The following is a 16,724-nucleotide window of genomic DNA, read 5'->3' on the forward strand; positions in this document are numbered from 1 at the left end:
GAAGGAAGGAAGGGAGAAAGGAAGGAAGGACAGAAGGAAGAAAGGAAGGAAGGACAGATGGAAGAAAGGACAGAAGGAAGAATGGAAGGAAGGACAGATGGAAGAAAGGACAGAAGGAAGAATGGAAGGAAGGACAGATGGAAGGAAGGAAGGAAGGACAGAAGGAAGAATGGAGGGAAGGGCAGAAGGAAGAATGGAGGGAAGGACAGATGGAAGGAAGGACAGAAGGAAGAAAGGAAGGAAGGACAGATGGAAGGAAGGAAGGACAGACGGAAGAAAGGAAGGAAGGCCAGATGGAAGGAAGGACAGAAGGAAAGAAGGAAGGAAGGAAGGAAGGACGAAAGGAAGAAAGGACAGATGGAAGGAAGGACAGAAGGAAGAATGGAAGGAAGGACAGAAGGAAGAAAGGAAGGAAGGACAGATGGAAGGAAGGACAGAAGGAAGGAAGGAATGAAGAAAGGAATTAAGGAAGGTAGGATGGACAGGTGGAAGAAAGGAAAAGAGCACTGGATGGCAAGTGGGCCAGATCGTACCCCTCGGCGGGCCGTATCTGGCCCACGGGCCGCATGTTTGACACCCCTGGTTTAGATGGAGGATAAAAGTTGCAGGTTGGGTTACAGGGGTTATGAGTGTGTGGAGGTTAAAGGTTAAAGTGGGGGGTTAGGGTTATGAGTGTGTGGAGGTTAAAGGTTAAAGTGAAGGGTTAGGGTTATGAGTGTGTGGAGGTTAAAGGTTAAAGTGAAGGGTTAGGGGGGTTATGAGTGTGTGGAGGTTAAAGGTTAAAGTAAAGGGTTAGGGTTATGAGTGTGTGGAGGTTAAAGGTTAAAGTGAAGGGTTAGGGGGGTTATGAGTGTGTGGAGGTTAAAGGTTAAAGTGAAGGGTTAGGGGGGTTATGAGTGTGTGGAAGTTAAAGGTTAAAGGTTAAAGTGAAGGGTTAAGGGGGTTATGAGTGTGTGGAGGTTAAAGGTTAAAGGTTAAAGTGAAGGGTTAGGGGGGTTATGAGTGTGTGGAGGTTAAAGGTTAAAGGTTAAAGTGAAGGGTTAGGGGGGTTATGAGTGTGTGGAGGTTAAAGGTTAAAGGTTAAAGTGAAGGGTTAGGGGGGTTATGAGTGTGTGGAGGTTAAAGGTTAAAGTGAAGGGTTAGGGGGGTTATGAGTGTGTGGAGGTTAAAGGTTAAAGTGAAGGGTTAGGGTTATGAGTGTGTGGAGGTTAAAGGTTAAAGTGAAGGGTTAGGGTTATGAGTGTGTGGAGGTTAAAGGTTAAAGTGAAGGGTTAGGGGGGTTATGAGTGTGTGGAGGTTAAAGGTTAAAGTGAAGGGTTAGGGTTATGAGTGTGTGGAGGTTAAAGGTTAAAGTGAAGGGTTAGGGGGGTTATGAGTGTTTGGAGGTTAAAGGTTAAAGGTTAAAGTGAAGGGTTAGGGGGGTTATGAGTGTGTGGAGGTTAAAGGTTAAAGGTTAAAGTGAAGGGTTAGGGGGGTTATGAGTGTGTGGAGGTTAAAGGTTAAAGTGAAGGGTTAGGGGGGTTATGAGTGTGTGGAGGTTAAAGGGGCTCTATGCGAAATACAGCTTTATTAGCTTTCAGGAATTTTATTTTTGCTATGTAACCAACTAATGGTGTATTTACATCTGGAGTAGAGAGTTACGTCACACGCCCTCTGTGTGTGTTGTTCTGGAGCCTTTGTTTTGGAAGCCGGGCCGGCCGCGCGTTCATGTTAGTGCATGTGAGCCACCTCCTCCTCTCCTCCACCGGAACCGTTAACCCACTCCCCCTATATAACCGGGACCGTAATGCCACTCCCCCTATCAAACCACTGAGGACTGGCTGCGGTTAGCGAAAGCGACATGGCGGAGGAAAACCAGAGACATTAACCCCATGAAGAGACCACGCTCAGTTGCCAAGAAACTCTCCGATAAAGAGAGGAATAAGACCCGGGTTAACATTGGCCTTGCATTTCCGAGGTGAAGAGCCCTGCGAGAAGAAAAAGGGATACATTCTGACTCGGAGCTAGCTCTTCTTCTCTTGGACCAGTAAGTAACGTTATGTGTATACAGTCACATATCTGTTTAGTTAGTGTTAGACTAACGTTAGACATTATGTCGCATATCATGTTCATTTAGTTGACAGTCTTAGGACGAAGCCTTGAGCTGCAGCTCGGCTTCATGATAGCCATGGAGGGAAGCATACCTATGTCCCCCGGCTAGCTCGGCGGCTAATTCCGCTGCTAGCTCGGCCACTAACTCAACTAACTGCAGACAGGATCATTCCTATGTCCCGGTTTTGTTTTGCTGTTAACACAAACGAGCTAGAGCTAAGCTAAGCCAGCTACCGTCATACGTCTGAGCTGGTAGCCATGTGGCTAACGTTAGCAATAAGCATCGTAAAATAGTAACAGGAAGGAATAGGAATGCTTACGACTAGTGCTGTGTGTTATCACATTTTGTCTGTCCGCATATTTTATAGCACAAAGAGAGAGAAGTGAGTATGAAAATATGTATGGCCTGCTTGTGTAATGTTAGTTGTAATACTGTCAGGGCAGTACATATATGATAATGATGATGATGATGATAATAATGCTAACCGTGCTTCACCAGTCCTTGCTATTTCAGAAACTTTTGACTAAATGGAAAGTAAGATATTTTTGTCCTAAAAATAATAAACAGGCTGTTGGACTGGTGATGAAATACTGTGACTGTTACTCTGATAAAGATGATAGACATTTTGGTCTGACAACTACTTGTGTTTTCTAAAACTGAAGAAGTTTATTGTAATTGACAGTTTAGCAATTCTGACATTTTTAAATGTGACAATTGTCTGTCATGTTGGGTTTGTTTAGATTAAAGCTCTGAAATATTTTATACACAGGTTACATTTTTTGTCTTGCATTCCTCAGGTCATAATACCTAATACTGCAGTTACTCCACCATGGCAGACTGGCAGATGCTGTGTGATGGAAGGAATAACACCAGGAGCTACTCTTCAGACTCTCCATCCTGTCCTCATCATGTCCTCATCAGTGGCTTTGAGCACAGCAGGCCACAAAAGCGGACAAACCATACTGATTTACACTTTGCATGCTGCTACTTTGTCACTACTGATCATAAACCTTACATGGTGTCATTATTGTCATTGTTTCTGAATTTGATTTGCTTTTGATCTATTGTCTTCAGTTTGTTATAAACTGAAGGGGCAGTAAACCACATTTGAGATGTTAAAACAGAACTGTAATACATCAATGTGTATGACAGTGGAGTTTTGTTTTCATTTCAACTTCAGTGTAGATTGTACAGATTTACAATTGACCTTTATTTTTGTCCAGATGGTTACAGCAAGAAGAGAAAGGTGATGTATACCTCTAAAAAATGTAGTATTTATGATTGTTTTCTGGACTTGACTGTGCAATACTGCTCACCAATAAACTTGACATGATTTGAGATTATATTCATGCTTCATCCATTTCAACATTATCCTTTGTAACACTGTAGATAACACTGGCTAGTCCACTACTGCTTAGAGAGTGTAATTCAATCACTGACCATACACAAGTGAAATGTAAATTGATGTACTGTTTACCACAAAGCAGAAAACTTATGGTGTTTCACAATTCGGTTATTAGTGAATGAAACAGATCCATACATCATTTTTTGAAGAATATTTGTTTACTCATTAATGAACAATAGGCTAAACAATAACTTCTGAACATAAATTATTATAAATGATTAATTAAACATGTTAGGAGTCTACTGAACAGGACTGAGTTGCCTTTGATCTCTAAATGATGCATGTTCCTGTAAATCTGGGGTGCATGTTGCTGCAGATTTCAGAGGTAGGTATGGCATGGCAGTTGAGCATCATGATGGCCCTGCTGCATCATCAGAGCATCATAAACCAGCCCTGGCCTCAGGTCCAAAAGGCTCTCTCCCGGGTCAAGTCTTGAAGCAGGCTCTGTAAAAGATGAACAACACGTACACTGAAAAGTAAATCATGATGTAGACACACTGGAAAAACTAGCGTTTCACACTATGTTGATATTTTACAATTGACAGGAAACACAGATGATACAAACCTCTATTTCTAATCATCATCTGAGCAGCTCACACCGGCTCCTCTGAGGAGGCAGACACTCTGCAGCTGCCTCAGCAGACATGCTGCTGCTGCTGCCCTTACCAAAACCAAAATCAAACTATCAGTTATGAAGAGAGCAGCAACAATTATAATATAACATTATAATTTTATAAGGAACAAACTTAGCATTAGCTACCTTAGAGACAGTTGATGAACCAGACTCTGGCTACATTACACTAGCAACACGTCTTGGTCAATATTTTCACAATTGCACAAAAACCCAAATGTGTGTTTGTCAGCAGTGCTCATAAAATCCAACAGAAATGATCAGTGTGAAGTTGTTAGCTTGGCTACTATGTTCAGCTTGTTAATTTTCAACTACTAGCAGTTAGCTAACGTTAGCATCGGAAAGCTAATAACAACTGTTACACTACTTTAGAAATACGTTACTAATACGTTACTCTCGCTTGTATTACTTACTACGTTACTTGACGTCACACCGGTCCGTTGTGTGCTGAGTCAGCTGTTTCATCACGGATGGAAAGTGCTTCACTGAAAACAGGCAGGTAGAGGAGGAGGAGCGGACGGAGAGCGAGGGGGAGGCGAGCGGAAAGAGGGGGGTGTACCCCTTAGCTAGTTTTGTTTTGGTTGCACGCAGTCCAGAGCTACGACGTCTAGCGGTGAAATTCAAATCGCATTTAGCCCCTTTAAAGGTTAAAGTGAAGGGTTAGGGGGGTTATGAGTGTGTGGAGGTTAAAGGTTAAAGTGAAGGGTTAGGGTTATGAGTGTGTGGAGGTTAAAGGTTAAAGTGAAGTAGAAACAGACTCAGTACTGTTTGGAGCTGCTGGTGATGAACTGAGTGTCTTATATCGAGTCAGCAGCTAATTAAATATTTGTCTTGAGGAGTTGAGACTGTTGTTTCTGATCATGTGACAGAAACACAAGAAACACAGAGGAGGTATAATAACACCACGAGGAAGCTGCTTCTAGAACAACTGAATTTAGTCTCATCTATTCTCATTGAGGCTGCAGTCATTTGCATGTCCTGTTTCTTCAGGGTTCAAATGTCAACATAAAAGGTCGACAAGTTTTTTTTTTAAATGAATGAAACTATCCCAAAACATAAACTACTCAAATTCTTGCACAAACACAAACCAGCTAAAAAAAATTACCAACAAGTTAGTGCTGGGTGGTATGACCAAAAATGTATATCACAGTATTTTTCAAAATAAAAGCGGTTCACAACATCTTCTACTGGTTGAGAGAGGAACTACTACTCTACTGCAGTAGATTGACTCAGGATGGACTATTTTACTGTCACGATGAGTCAATATTAGTAATATCAGAGCTGCCAACACTTCCTGTTTCTCCCGTATTTTAGACTCATGTCCCGTTTTGTCTTTTCTCCCGGGAATCTCCCGTAATTTACAGCCCCAACTTTGTTTGTTAATGATAATGAGAAGCGCACAATAACAAAGGTTTTATTTTGAAAAGCTTAGACAGGAAGCCACCGCAGCTCCGTTACTTTGCAGACAGGGAGTTCTGGTCCTCTGAAATGAAGCCAACCAGGAAGTAACTTAGAGCTGCATTCTATCAAAAGGCCACCAGGGGGCGACCGTCTCTATACAAGTCAATGGAGAATTCACCAACTTCTCACTTGATTTCTAACCTCAGTAAACGTTTTCAAAATGTGTTTATGGTCTCAATCGCTAGTTTAAAGCCTTCTTCAATGCAGTATGATGTTCATTTGGGACATTTTGGCCTCCCTGATTTTATATGTGATGATAAAGCAGGGTATGCATTAGGGCGTGGCTACGTCCTGATTGACAGGTTGATTGACCAATGATCTCGAGATCCATCCCTCGTAACCATAGCAACCTCCCCGCTCCACCCATGGCCCCGCCTCATGCCCATATAAGTAGAATCCGTGTTTTTATATTTCCCAGCATGCACCTGAAATTTTCAAGATGGCGCTGCCTAGATTAGAAACTATTGGCTTCCGAGCAGCAGTCCACAAACCAATGGGTGACGTCACGGATGTTACGTCCATTTCTTCTATACAGTCTATGGTAGTTTGACAGAAGCTGAAACACACAGTGAAATGTTTTAACTGTAAATAAAAGTGCAGAGTTTCCAGCCTGCGTCCACTCGCCATTCACAGTCAAGGCTTCTCATCTGGATGTCTAATTTGAAATACCTGACTTGCACCATGATTCAGATGTGAAGGATAAGTTTTTCTCGGTGGGTTTGGAAACATTTTATCAGCTTCTCTTTGCAGCTTTGTGCTTGTTTGGGTTGACTTATCTTTATGAGCACAGCATCAATAAAACAAACACTGCCATCCAGACTGAGACATTATAATGTTGACACTTCACTTCTCAGGCTGTTTAGTCAATAGATGTTTTTTATTATAGTAAAGTTATAATATATGTTATACACACTATATATAACATGAGATCTAATTGGGCTTTACATGTCCTTTTAATGATTTTAAAGCAAATCAAATCATTATTTTATGCTACAGCCTTATAGTTAATGCTCTATTCTTCCTATTTTTCTGCACTTTGTTTTAATTTTTTATATTTTTATTACTATTAGTGGGGTTCGGGGGGTTTAATTGTATGTTTTAACGGTTGGGTTTTATTTTTATTTCTCAAATTGCATGTTTTTATGGGGTTTCTTTTAAATTTCCAATTCTTACTGTTAAATGTTTGTTTTATATAAAGCACATTGAGTTGCCATTGTGTATGACATTTTTTTTTTTACAGCTGTGAGACATTTTTGTGTGTCTGATCAATATTTAGTCAAGAAAACCATTCAAACCATTCAAAAGTACTATTTATTCACCTTTAACAACATAATTAATTGATATTGTTGAGTCATGTAACATTGTACTAATATATAGTGTGATTGTAAATGACTGATAAAGTGTTCATGAATGATTTGTGGTTCAGAAACTACATATAGAGACTAACTAGGCCAAAATATGATCAATATTTAAGGGTTACAAGTTTAAACATTAATGTAAATAAATAAAGCTGCCTTGCCTTGAACTGAAATGAGTTTGGCACCTTTGCTTTAAAGGATAAGCAGTATAGAGAATGAATGAACCAATCAATAACAGAGCTTTAGCATCAATCAATCAATCAGACTTTATTTGATTTGCACTTTTCATGCACATAGTAATGTTAAAAACAAACATGAAAGCAATGTGCATCTCTAATTTGTCTGTTACTTACTTCTTCTTTTTTTTTTTTTTACTATTTTTGTAGTTTTTAGTCCAACTATGTTTAGAAAAAGGAAACCAGAACAGAAGGAAGCTTTTCTTAAACTACAGATAGTTGGTTTAGTCTGATGGAGGATATGAAAGTAACCTCGAGTTCAGGTCAAGATAACAAATAACTAGGGCTGTCAAACGATTAATTTTTTAAATCGAGATTAATCGCAGAGTTTCCATAGTTAATCACGATTAATGGCGTTTTGAATTGCATGTTTAAAATCCTGTTATTTTCCATTTGAAGGCAGTTTTAAGCCCATAATGTAAAGCATTTCTTACCAGAGTGTCTTAACTGGGAATCAATCACGGCTCTGCTGCGACTCCCACACTCCAAAATGGTCCTTTGGTGGAGCTGAGGCTGGCTTGGCTGCACCTGGGTGTTTAGCGTGGAGGTGCTAACTCAAACTCCACGTACTCCGGTGGTAGTTAAACTCCGTTTGACACAGGTTGCATTTTACTTTTGACTTGTCAACTGAAGCGTCTGGAAGTGTTTTAAAGTTAAACAAGCCGTTCAAAAGTCCAGTAGCTCTCTTACTTTCCATCAGCGCGGTAGGTTTACTGCAGGAGGCCACTTCAAAGCATAGCGCTACAGCTAGAGGAGCCGTCTACGGGGGAGTAGAAGGGACAAAAAGGCTTGACACATTAAAATGCGATTAAAAAAAATTAACACGTTATGGATTGCATTAATCTAATCGTGATTAACGCGTCAACGCTGACAGCCCTACAAATAACACACACGAGTCCTAGTTAGCGTTGTTAAAATAAAGCAATGCATTTCTATAATGATTCAGTTCATGATGAGTTAGTGGAGAGTTTTGGGGGGGAAAGTAAATCATGAAAAAGCCAACCTTAATGAAATAGCACCATCACTCCAACTCTTCCTCTATTTCATCATCTCTCATCTCTCTCTTTGTCATTTTACACGTGGGTTTCAAAGATTTAGCACCCAACAGCGCTAACGTAAAGGTCATTAGACTCATTGTGCCTGGCTGTGATTAGCAGCAGCAGCAGCAGCAGCAGCAGCAGCAGTGAGGATTAAAACCTGGAGCTGAGAAACCCTCCAGTGTCTACGCTGCGGATTCACCGTGTTGACCCTTTGATCAGAGACAGAGTCAGAGAGCGGGCAGCCAGGCATACAGTGATGATGATGATGATGGTGGCGATGATGGTGGTGGTGGTGGCACGGGGCCTAATCTCTAGATTATCCGTCATGCTGCTCCAGTGTGCACACGGCTAATTAAGAGGTGGAGTTGTGTGTTGCAGAAACGTTTTAATGCTACGACACCTGAGCCGCTGACTGCTGCTAATTGGTTTTAATCAGAGAGTGATGATGCATGTTAGCGGCTCATTTTCTGCTCATGGTGTCAAGCAGGCGAGAAAGTTCATCCACCGTGATGTATGCATGACCAAAGTTTATTATACTCTATTCATCATCATCATCATCATCATCATCATCAGGCATGTTTTAAATATATTAATGTGTGTTTCTGTTAAAGCTGATTAAAGTGAGATTGGTGAAAAAAAGAGGATTTACATTAATGTTTAAACTTGTAACCCTTAAATATTGATCATATTTTGGCCTAATTAGTCTTTATATGTAGTTTCTGAACCACAAATCATTCATGAACATCTTATCAGTCATTTACAATCTCACTATATATTAGTACAATGTTACATGACTCAACAATATCAATTAAATATGTTAAAGGTGAATAAATAGTACTTTTGAATGGTTTGAATCGGTTTTCTTGACTAAATATTGATCAGACACTCTACAAAAATGTCTCACAGCTGTAAAAAAAATTAGACATTTATTAAACATTAGAGAAAGTCTTCAAATTTCTGGTTAAAAGAGAAAAAGTATTTTAGCCTCGAGTCAAATTTGACCCATTATTTTAAAAAAGTATGTCAGAAATATGGATTTATTTCATCTCATTGGCTGAAAAATCACATGAATGTTTCCATACTAGATTCTTTATAAGTATAATTATCACTACTTTTATTGAATTGGGTGAAAAACACTAAAAACAGTCAAACCAGTTTTGACCCAGGAGGACAACAGGTGTGATTATGTGCTGCTGTTCAAATATTTAAAATGGTTTCAAAACTGTATCCTGACTAAACTTTGTGACATAAACCAGTTTGTGATAATCCATCAACATATTTTGATGAGTCAAATATTTCATAATTTCTGCTTTTTATTAACTCAAAAATGAGCTTTAAGTTCATTTAAATGAGGCCTAGATTGACCATAATTTCCAAAAATGAGCCTAAAGTCGGTTAACCCTCCTGTTGTCCTTGAGTCAAGGAAGGAAGGAAAGGAGGGAGGAACGAAGGAAGGAAAGGAGGGAGGAACGAAGGAAGGAAAGGAGGGAGGGAGGAAGAGAGGAAAGAAGGAAGGAGGGAGGGAAGGAAGGTAGGAGGGAGGGAGGGAGGGAGGGAGGGAGGGAAAGAGGGAGGAAAGGAAAGAAGGGAGGAAGGGAGGAAGGGAGGAAAGAAGGAAGAAGGGAGAAACGAAGGAAGGAAAGGAGGGAGGGAGGAAAGGAAAGAAGGAAGGGAGGAAGGAAGGATGGATGGATGGAGGAAGGAAGGAAGGAGGGAGGGAAGGAGAAAGGAAAAGAAGAAGGGAGGAAAGAAGGACAGAAGAGAGAAAGGAAGGAAGGAAGGAAGGAAGGGAGGAAAGAAAGAACAGTAAAAACAGATGGGGTCAATTTGACCCGGGAGGACGACAGGAAGGTTAAAAAGGTCTAACACAGAGTTAGGTGATAATTTATACTTTATGCTATTTTATTAACAGTCAAAATTAACCCATGAGTACTAAAGTTGTGTTTTTGACAGAAAGGTTAAGGTGTATTTTCTTCTCTAAAAATATAAAACTGGATGAATTAGACTCTTTATTACAGCATGAAAGGGTTAAAAAGTACTATATGATTCTTATTCTGCCTTTTATAAACGTGGTAGCCTTCGTTCTGATTTTAAACATTCTCCCTGAACTCCTGAGCAGCTTCTTGTCTGATATGCTGAACACTTTCTCTTTTAGTTATTTATATATATATTTTTTTTTCTTCCTCTCTTCACAGACCGAGTGAGATCTCAGCTGGAGGATAATCAAAGCGTCTGCATTTCCTCGCCGCCGGGCTTTAAGATACCTCTCACGCTACGATTCTGTGTGTTCAACAAATTGAGTGCAACTGAGGCTGAACCCAGGCCTGTGTGTGTGTGAATGTGTGTGTATTAGTGTGTGTGTGTGTGTGTGTTTAAACATGAGAGACCAGCAGAGACCCGTCCACCAGCCCTCCTTCCTGCTCCTGATGCTGCTCCTGATGCTCCTCGCCCGGCTCTCCCAGCTGTGGGCCTTCCCCTTCAGCCCGTCTCTGGACCTGGACGTCACTCCCAGGACTACTGTGTTTTCCAAAGGTGAGTGGAGAGGGAGGGAGAAAGTAACACACACACACACACACACACACACACACACACTTGCACAAGCTTGCTAAACACACACACCTCACTGCCCTGATTTCCCTCCCCTCTCCCGCCTCTCTCTAAAGAAGAAGTGGCACAGTTTTCTGAAGTTGGCCCTGAAGACAACTCACTTCATGCTCAGAGTTATTAATCGCCTCTCTCAAGCCCTGTCCTAGATCACACGGCTCAGCAAACACCTCTAATGAAACAATAGACAAGAGGGCCGCCATAAAAGAAGAAGACCTGTGCACAGGAGGCCTGATTAGTGTCCGTGCAGAAAACAAAAAAAACTGCTGAGTAGGCGTATTTTTTGCACAGCGTGGTTGGTATTTACACTCTCTTTATCAGCATCTCTTCCTTCCTTCCCTTTTTACTTTTCTCACTTCCCATCACCAGCTCACCTTTCTCCCTCTCCTCTCCCTGTCCTCTCGCTCCATATCACTGCGGCAGAGGCTACCACTGCAGCTGCAGCAAAGGAAAGGGAAAAGGGGGGAACTCCGGCTCCAGACTGTTCGGATAGCTTGTGCTCTTACCTCCTCTCCTCTCTCATCCTCTCCTCCTCTCTTTCCTCTCCTCTCTCATCCTTTCCTCTCCCTCTCTCCATCCTCTCCTCCTCACCCTCTCCTCTCCTCCCCTCACCTCTCTTTCCTCTCCTCTCCACTCTCCTCTCTTTCCTCTCCTCATCCTCCCCTCTCTTATCTTCTCCTCTCCTCCCCTCTCTCATCCTCTCCTCCTCATCATCCTCTCCTCTCCGCTCCTCACCTCTCCCTCTCCTCCTCCTCCTCTCTTCTCCTCTCCTCTCCTCACCTCTTTCCTCTCCTCTCTCTCCTTTCCTCTTCCTCTCCTCACCTCTCCCCTCCTCTCCTCTCCTCTCCTTTCCTCTCCTCATCCTATCCTCTCTTTCGTCTCCTCTCCTCACCTCTCCCTCTCCTCTCCTCTCCTCTTCCTCTCTCCTCATCTTCTCTTCTCCTCTCCTAATCTCTCCTCACCTCTCCTCTCCTCGGAGGAAGAGTATTATTAGAGAGCAGGTGGAGCGGACGGGGGTCGGGACCAGCTCTCCGGTGCAGTGTGGTATAATAGAGCTGCTGTGAGAGCGTGATGCAGTGTGTGATGATGTTTTTTTGGGAGATGAGGAGATGAGGAGGATATACTGCTGCTTGACGTTGTGAATCACAAATCAGTCGGAGCTGCTGCTCTTTTTCTGCATGTTTGCATCCTTCCGATCAGAACGTGAGAGGAATGATTCTGTTTGTTGGAGATAAAGACAGTTCCTCCCTTCAAGGTCCCACAAACATATTTATAGCACTGCAGCATTGAGAAATACACAAATACTGAATACTGGTACTGAATACTGTGTAACCACGGTGAGGGGTCGACAGCAGCGGCCTGATCACTAATATCAATAAAGTTATTTATCAGCCAAATGAAAAGGACACACTCGATTAAGTCTAATAAGTTCATCAGATGGGGCAACACGGTATTCATTAAGTCTCATTAAGTGTGTTTGTACTGTAAGTGAATCACAGACAGAAGTCATCAACTGTTCTCAACCCTGTAAAGTCTGAACCATCAAATCATTGCCAGAAAATTCAAGTTCTTTAAAATTGGAGTGTTTTATTGGAGCTTCTGACGAGCAGCATAGCTCCTATGTAAAGCTCATATTACCACCTACAAAATAAAATGACTATGTGACAGAAGTACAGATGAATGAGTTTATATACCTGCTGTATCTCATTTGATACACACATTTCAACAGGAATTAGTATAATTAAAGCTGTAAGCAGCGAGGAACGGGCCCTTGCTTCCCCGCCTCCAAGCCCTGAAACAACCAAATTTGCCCCAACGCCACAGCCATCAGGTTTAACGGAGGCGAAAGAGTTTGATAACTTTTCATCTTCAAGGTCTTAAAATGACACTGAGTGAATTTGAAGTCGGTCGGATGAAATCTCCAGGAGGAGTTTGTTAAAGTACGAGGTGTGGAAATGGTGAAAATGGTGGCAAATTTGAAAAATTTATATCCAAATAGCTGACTTCCTGTTGGAGTTAGAGTATGGATCCAAGAGACTTTTTTGTGTCTTGACATGATACATGTGTGTACCAATTTTCATTCGTCTACGTCAATCTGGAGCGAGGGGCTTCATTTGATACACACATTTTCAACAGGAATTATTATAATTAAAGCAATGAACGGGCCCCCTCTTCCCTGCCCCACCCCCGAAACAACCAAATTTGCCCCAACGCCACAGTCATCAGGTTTAACCGAGGCGAAAGATTTTGATAACTTTTCATCTTCAAGGTCTTAAAATCACACTGAGTGAATTTGAAATTGGTCGGATGAAATCTCCAGGAGGAGTTTGTTTAAGTACGAGGTGTGGAAATGGCAAAAATGGCGGCAAAAGTGAAACATTCATATCCAAATAGCTGACTTCCTGTTGGAGTTAGGATATGGGTCCAAGAGACTTTTCTGTTTGTCTTGACATGATACATATGTGTACTGATTTTCATTCATCTATGTAAATCTGGAGCGAGGGGCTTCATTTTTAAAATTTGCCTAGGTAGAACCATTGAGCATGTGTGCAAATTGAGTCAAAAATGAGTTTGTTTAGGCAGAAGAAGAATAACAAAGAATCATTTCTGCTAATTCAATAGGGCCTTCACACTGCCCAAAACACTGCATTGGTTTATCTGATCTTAAACGTCAAAACAATGACCACACTGATGATGTAGCTATCTCTAAAACTCACGTATCAAACCTGATTCGCTTGGTGTTGCAGTGTTAAAGCCGTTTCCCAGACGTCCTGCTGCTTATTTTCCATGTCTGCCTCGCTGTATAAATCATACATACTCTGCTCTGCTGCAGCCACAGTTAGTCTATCATCACACATTTGATTTCTCTCCTTGCCCTCATAGAAAGTCGTCCTTGACCTACTTCCTAATCATCAGAGGGGAGGCGTGCTGCTCCATGTGAGAGTGCAGGATGCGCACGTGTGTCAGCATGCGTCTCATCAGTCCCAGTGTGTGTGTGTGTGTGTGTGTGTCTGAGTTGGCCTACATGTGTGTGTGTGTGTGTGTGTGTGTAAGAGACAGCGATGGAGGAAGACGGTGGAGCTCCAACTCGTAAAGATGATATGTCTGCCTGGGTGTTGCAGCGCTGCATATGGAGATAGCTCGGATGGATGTAGGTGTAGCTGCCTCCACTGCACCGCTACCTATGGGAGACTGTGTGGGAGGATTTATAATATGTCTCTCAGCTGGGGCGATATGGGGGCGCTCATTAATTTACAGTATGCTTTACAGATGGCCTGCGAGAGTGGGAGTAAAAGGACATGCTGTATCACCGAGAGTCTGAGCGATACGCAGGGAAATGCCACCGAATATCTTTATGCAAGCTTGTGTGAATTCTGGAGGGATGACCTGCAGTAGAGGAAGTGAAATTAAATACTGTAAGGAAACTTGTCACATTAACATTTAGTGGAGTTTTAAAACAGATAAGCAGAAGTGTTAGGAAACTTAAAGCTGCTCGTTGAATCCACAGATGATTATAACCCAGCTCTGTGGAGCCTGTTAGCATCTTTCAGCTCATTGTTTTGCAAGCAGTTAGAACCGGTTATTTTTCTCAGGAGTACAGATGAACGATATTTTTTGCTGTACGTGTAAATGGGCGACTGATTGCTAACAAGTTCATCATATCAGGTTAGCTATTGTCACTAATTTCATAGGTATCGATATTGCTGTTGGAATTTCCAAGTTTCCACCAAGGAATATCAACTTGAATAACCCTGAAAGTCGGATTTCTGACTCGGAAGAACCTCACCAGCCTTGACCTCAAAATCCTAGATGGTTTTATTTTCCGTGTATCAACAGTATGAAAGTGAAAGTTGTAGTAAAGTCCTGTTTATTAGTTAGCACTGCTTGGTGACGTCGTTCCCACCTCCGACTTTTAACCAGGCAGGGAGTTCCAGTCCTCTGAAATGAGGCCAACGCGGAAGTAACTTAGAGCTGCATTCTATCAAAAGGCCACCAGGGGGCGACCGTCTCTATACAAGTCAATGGAGAATTCACCAACTTCTCACTTGATTTCTAACCTCAGTAAACGTTTTCAAAATGTGTTTATGGTCTCAATCGCTAGTTTAAAGCCTTCTTCAATGCAGTATGATGTTCATTTGGGACATTTTGGCCTCCCTGATTTTATATGTGACGATAAAGCAGGGTATGCATTAGGGCGTGGCTACGTCCTGATTGACAGGTTGATTGACCAATGTCCTCGAGATCCAGCCCTCGCAACCATAGCAACCTCCCTGCTCTGCCCATGGCTCCGCCTCATGCCCATATAAGTAGAATCCATGTTTTTATTTTTCCCAGCATGCACCTGCCTAGATTCTAAACTATTGGCTTCCGAGCAGCAGTCCACAAACCAATGGGTGACGTCACGGATGTTACGTCCATTTCTTTTATACAGTCTATGCTTTTAACTTACGAGATAAATTGAACGCAGCTTATTTCCAGCGCTAACAAAACTAGCTAGCTTTTATACATATTAGCAAATAGTTAATTTCCTTCTGTGCTGACAAGAGTCTTCCTCTGGTTTGTAGGAGATCTGTGCCACATGTGGAAATGTTAGTTTAGTTTTTGAGCTTCAGAAAATCTCTTCTTTAGAACACAGAGACTGAATATTATATATAAAATATTGCATTTCAAGAATCCAGTATGCTCGTGCAACTTGTATGGGCTTGTTTTTCTCTCTCTCTGTGTTTAGATTAATGCTTGACTGTATTTTGAACTCCACTGTTTGCCCATGGGGGGGGGGGGGGGGTTACAGAGGGGGTATGTTTTGGCTGTTTTGGCTGTTTTCTACGTCTGCCACCAGACCTGAAGTAATGCAAATCTAAAATATTGATGAAGTGTAAGTTGTCTCTCGCTGCTACGATAACCTGAGATGACAGAAGAAGAAGAAGAAGCACTGTAGTGTTAAATAAACCCGAGCCAACACACTTGATGCTTTATTATTGTAGATGAAGTGTTTCTCTTCATCATCATCATCATCATCTAAGCTAATTACAGACAGAGCTGCTCATTTTTCAGCAGTTTACCGTTTAAGCCAAGTCTATTATTGCCTCGGCAGAAAGCCCGAGCAGCTGCATCTATTAAACACAGGAAACATTGATGATTTACTTTCGTTATCAGCTCGGCCGCTGCTGATACTTCAAATGTTTGTATAACAACCTAAAACCTGTAAATCATCTCAAACTCTGTCGTTCTTAAGCTAAGCATCTTTCTGACTGGAGAGTAAATATGTCAGCTTGCTACTACTTTATCTAATATTGATGCTGTATAATTTGTCTATTTGGTTTACTAAATATATTAATAATACAATTTAAATTAAATAGAATAACTTCAAACTACGGTGCACATGAGACGATAACAGTTTAAACAGTTTGGTCTTTTCCAATTTTAACGAGAAGCCTTGAACGCAACACACAAATCAACATTATCAACATAAACTCTACAAATTGAGTGATTTTTTAATATTTTTCTGAGTTATTATAGCTTTATGTGTATATAATCTGTATTTCTTAAAATGTATGTGTGTATGCTTGTAGGCTGTTATATAATAATCAAACAAAAAACAGTTAAAAATGATTAATTATTGGATTTGAAGAGTGATTTATTAATATCATGTTTAAATTTCTCAGCAGAAAAGTATTAATGAGGCCTAATATACATTGTAATATCACAAAGCTTAATATATTTTAACATACATACTGTACTGGCTAATAATTGCAGTAAATGTAAGTAATATAAAAAGTAATGTTTTGTGTTTCTACAGCAAACCAGACACACTATAACCGTGATAATACAGTATTTTAATGTAAAATTATAATATGATACAATACCTGTGTGGAAAACCTCCTGCCATATTAGCC

General features: G+C 41.2%; 1 protein-coding gene across 1 annotated transcript in view; it reads left to right on the forward strand.

The window, feature by feature from the left end:
- The window catches only part of LOC128381855 (semaphorin-4G-like), a 52,044-nt gene that overhangs the window by 7,389 nt on the left and 27,931 nt on the right, over positions 1-16,724 (forward strand). Inside the window, exon 2 of the mRNA XM_053341879.1 lies at positions 10,419-10,755. Within this exon, the coding sequence (XP_053197854.1) occupies positions 10,602-10,755 (154 nt within the window). The 5' untranslated portion in view covers positions 10,419-10,601. The remainder of the gene's footprint in view (positions 1-10,418; positions 10,756-16,724) is intronic.

The sequence above is a fragment of the Scomber japonicus genome, chromosome 20, assembly GCF_027409825.1.
Source record: "Scomber japonicus isolate fScoJap1 chromosome 20, fScoJap1.pri, whole genome shotgun sequence".
In the NCBI taxonomy this organism is placed as follows: Eukaryota; Metazoa; Chordata; class Actinopteri; order Scombriformes; family Scombridae; genus Scomber; species Scomber japonicus.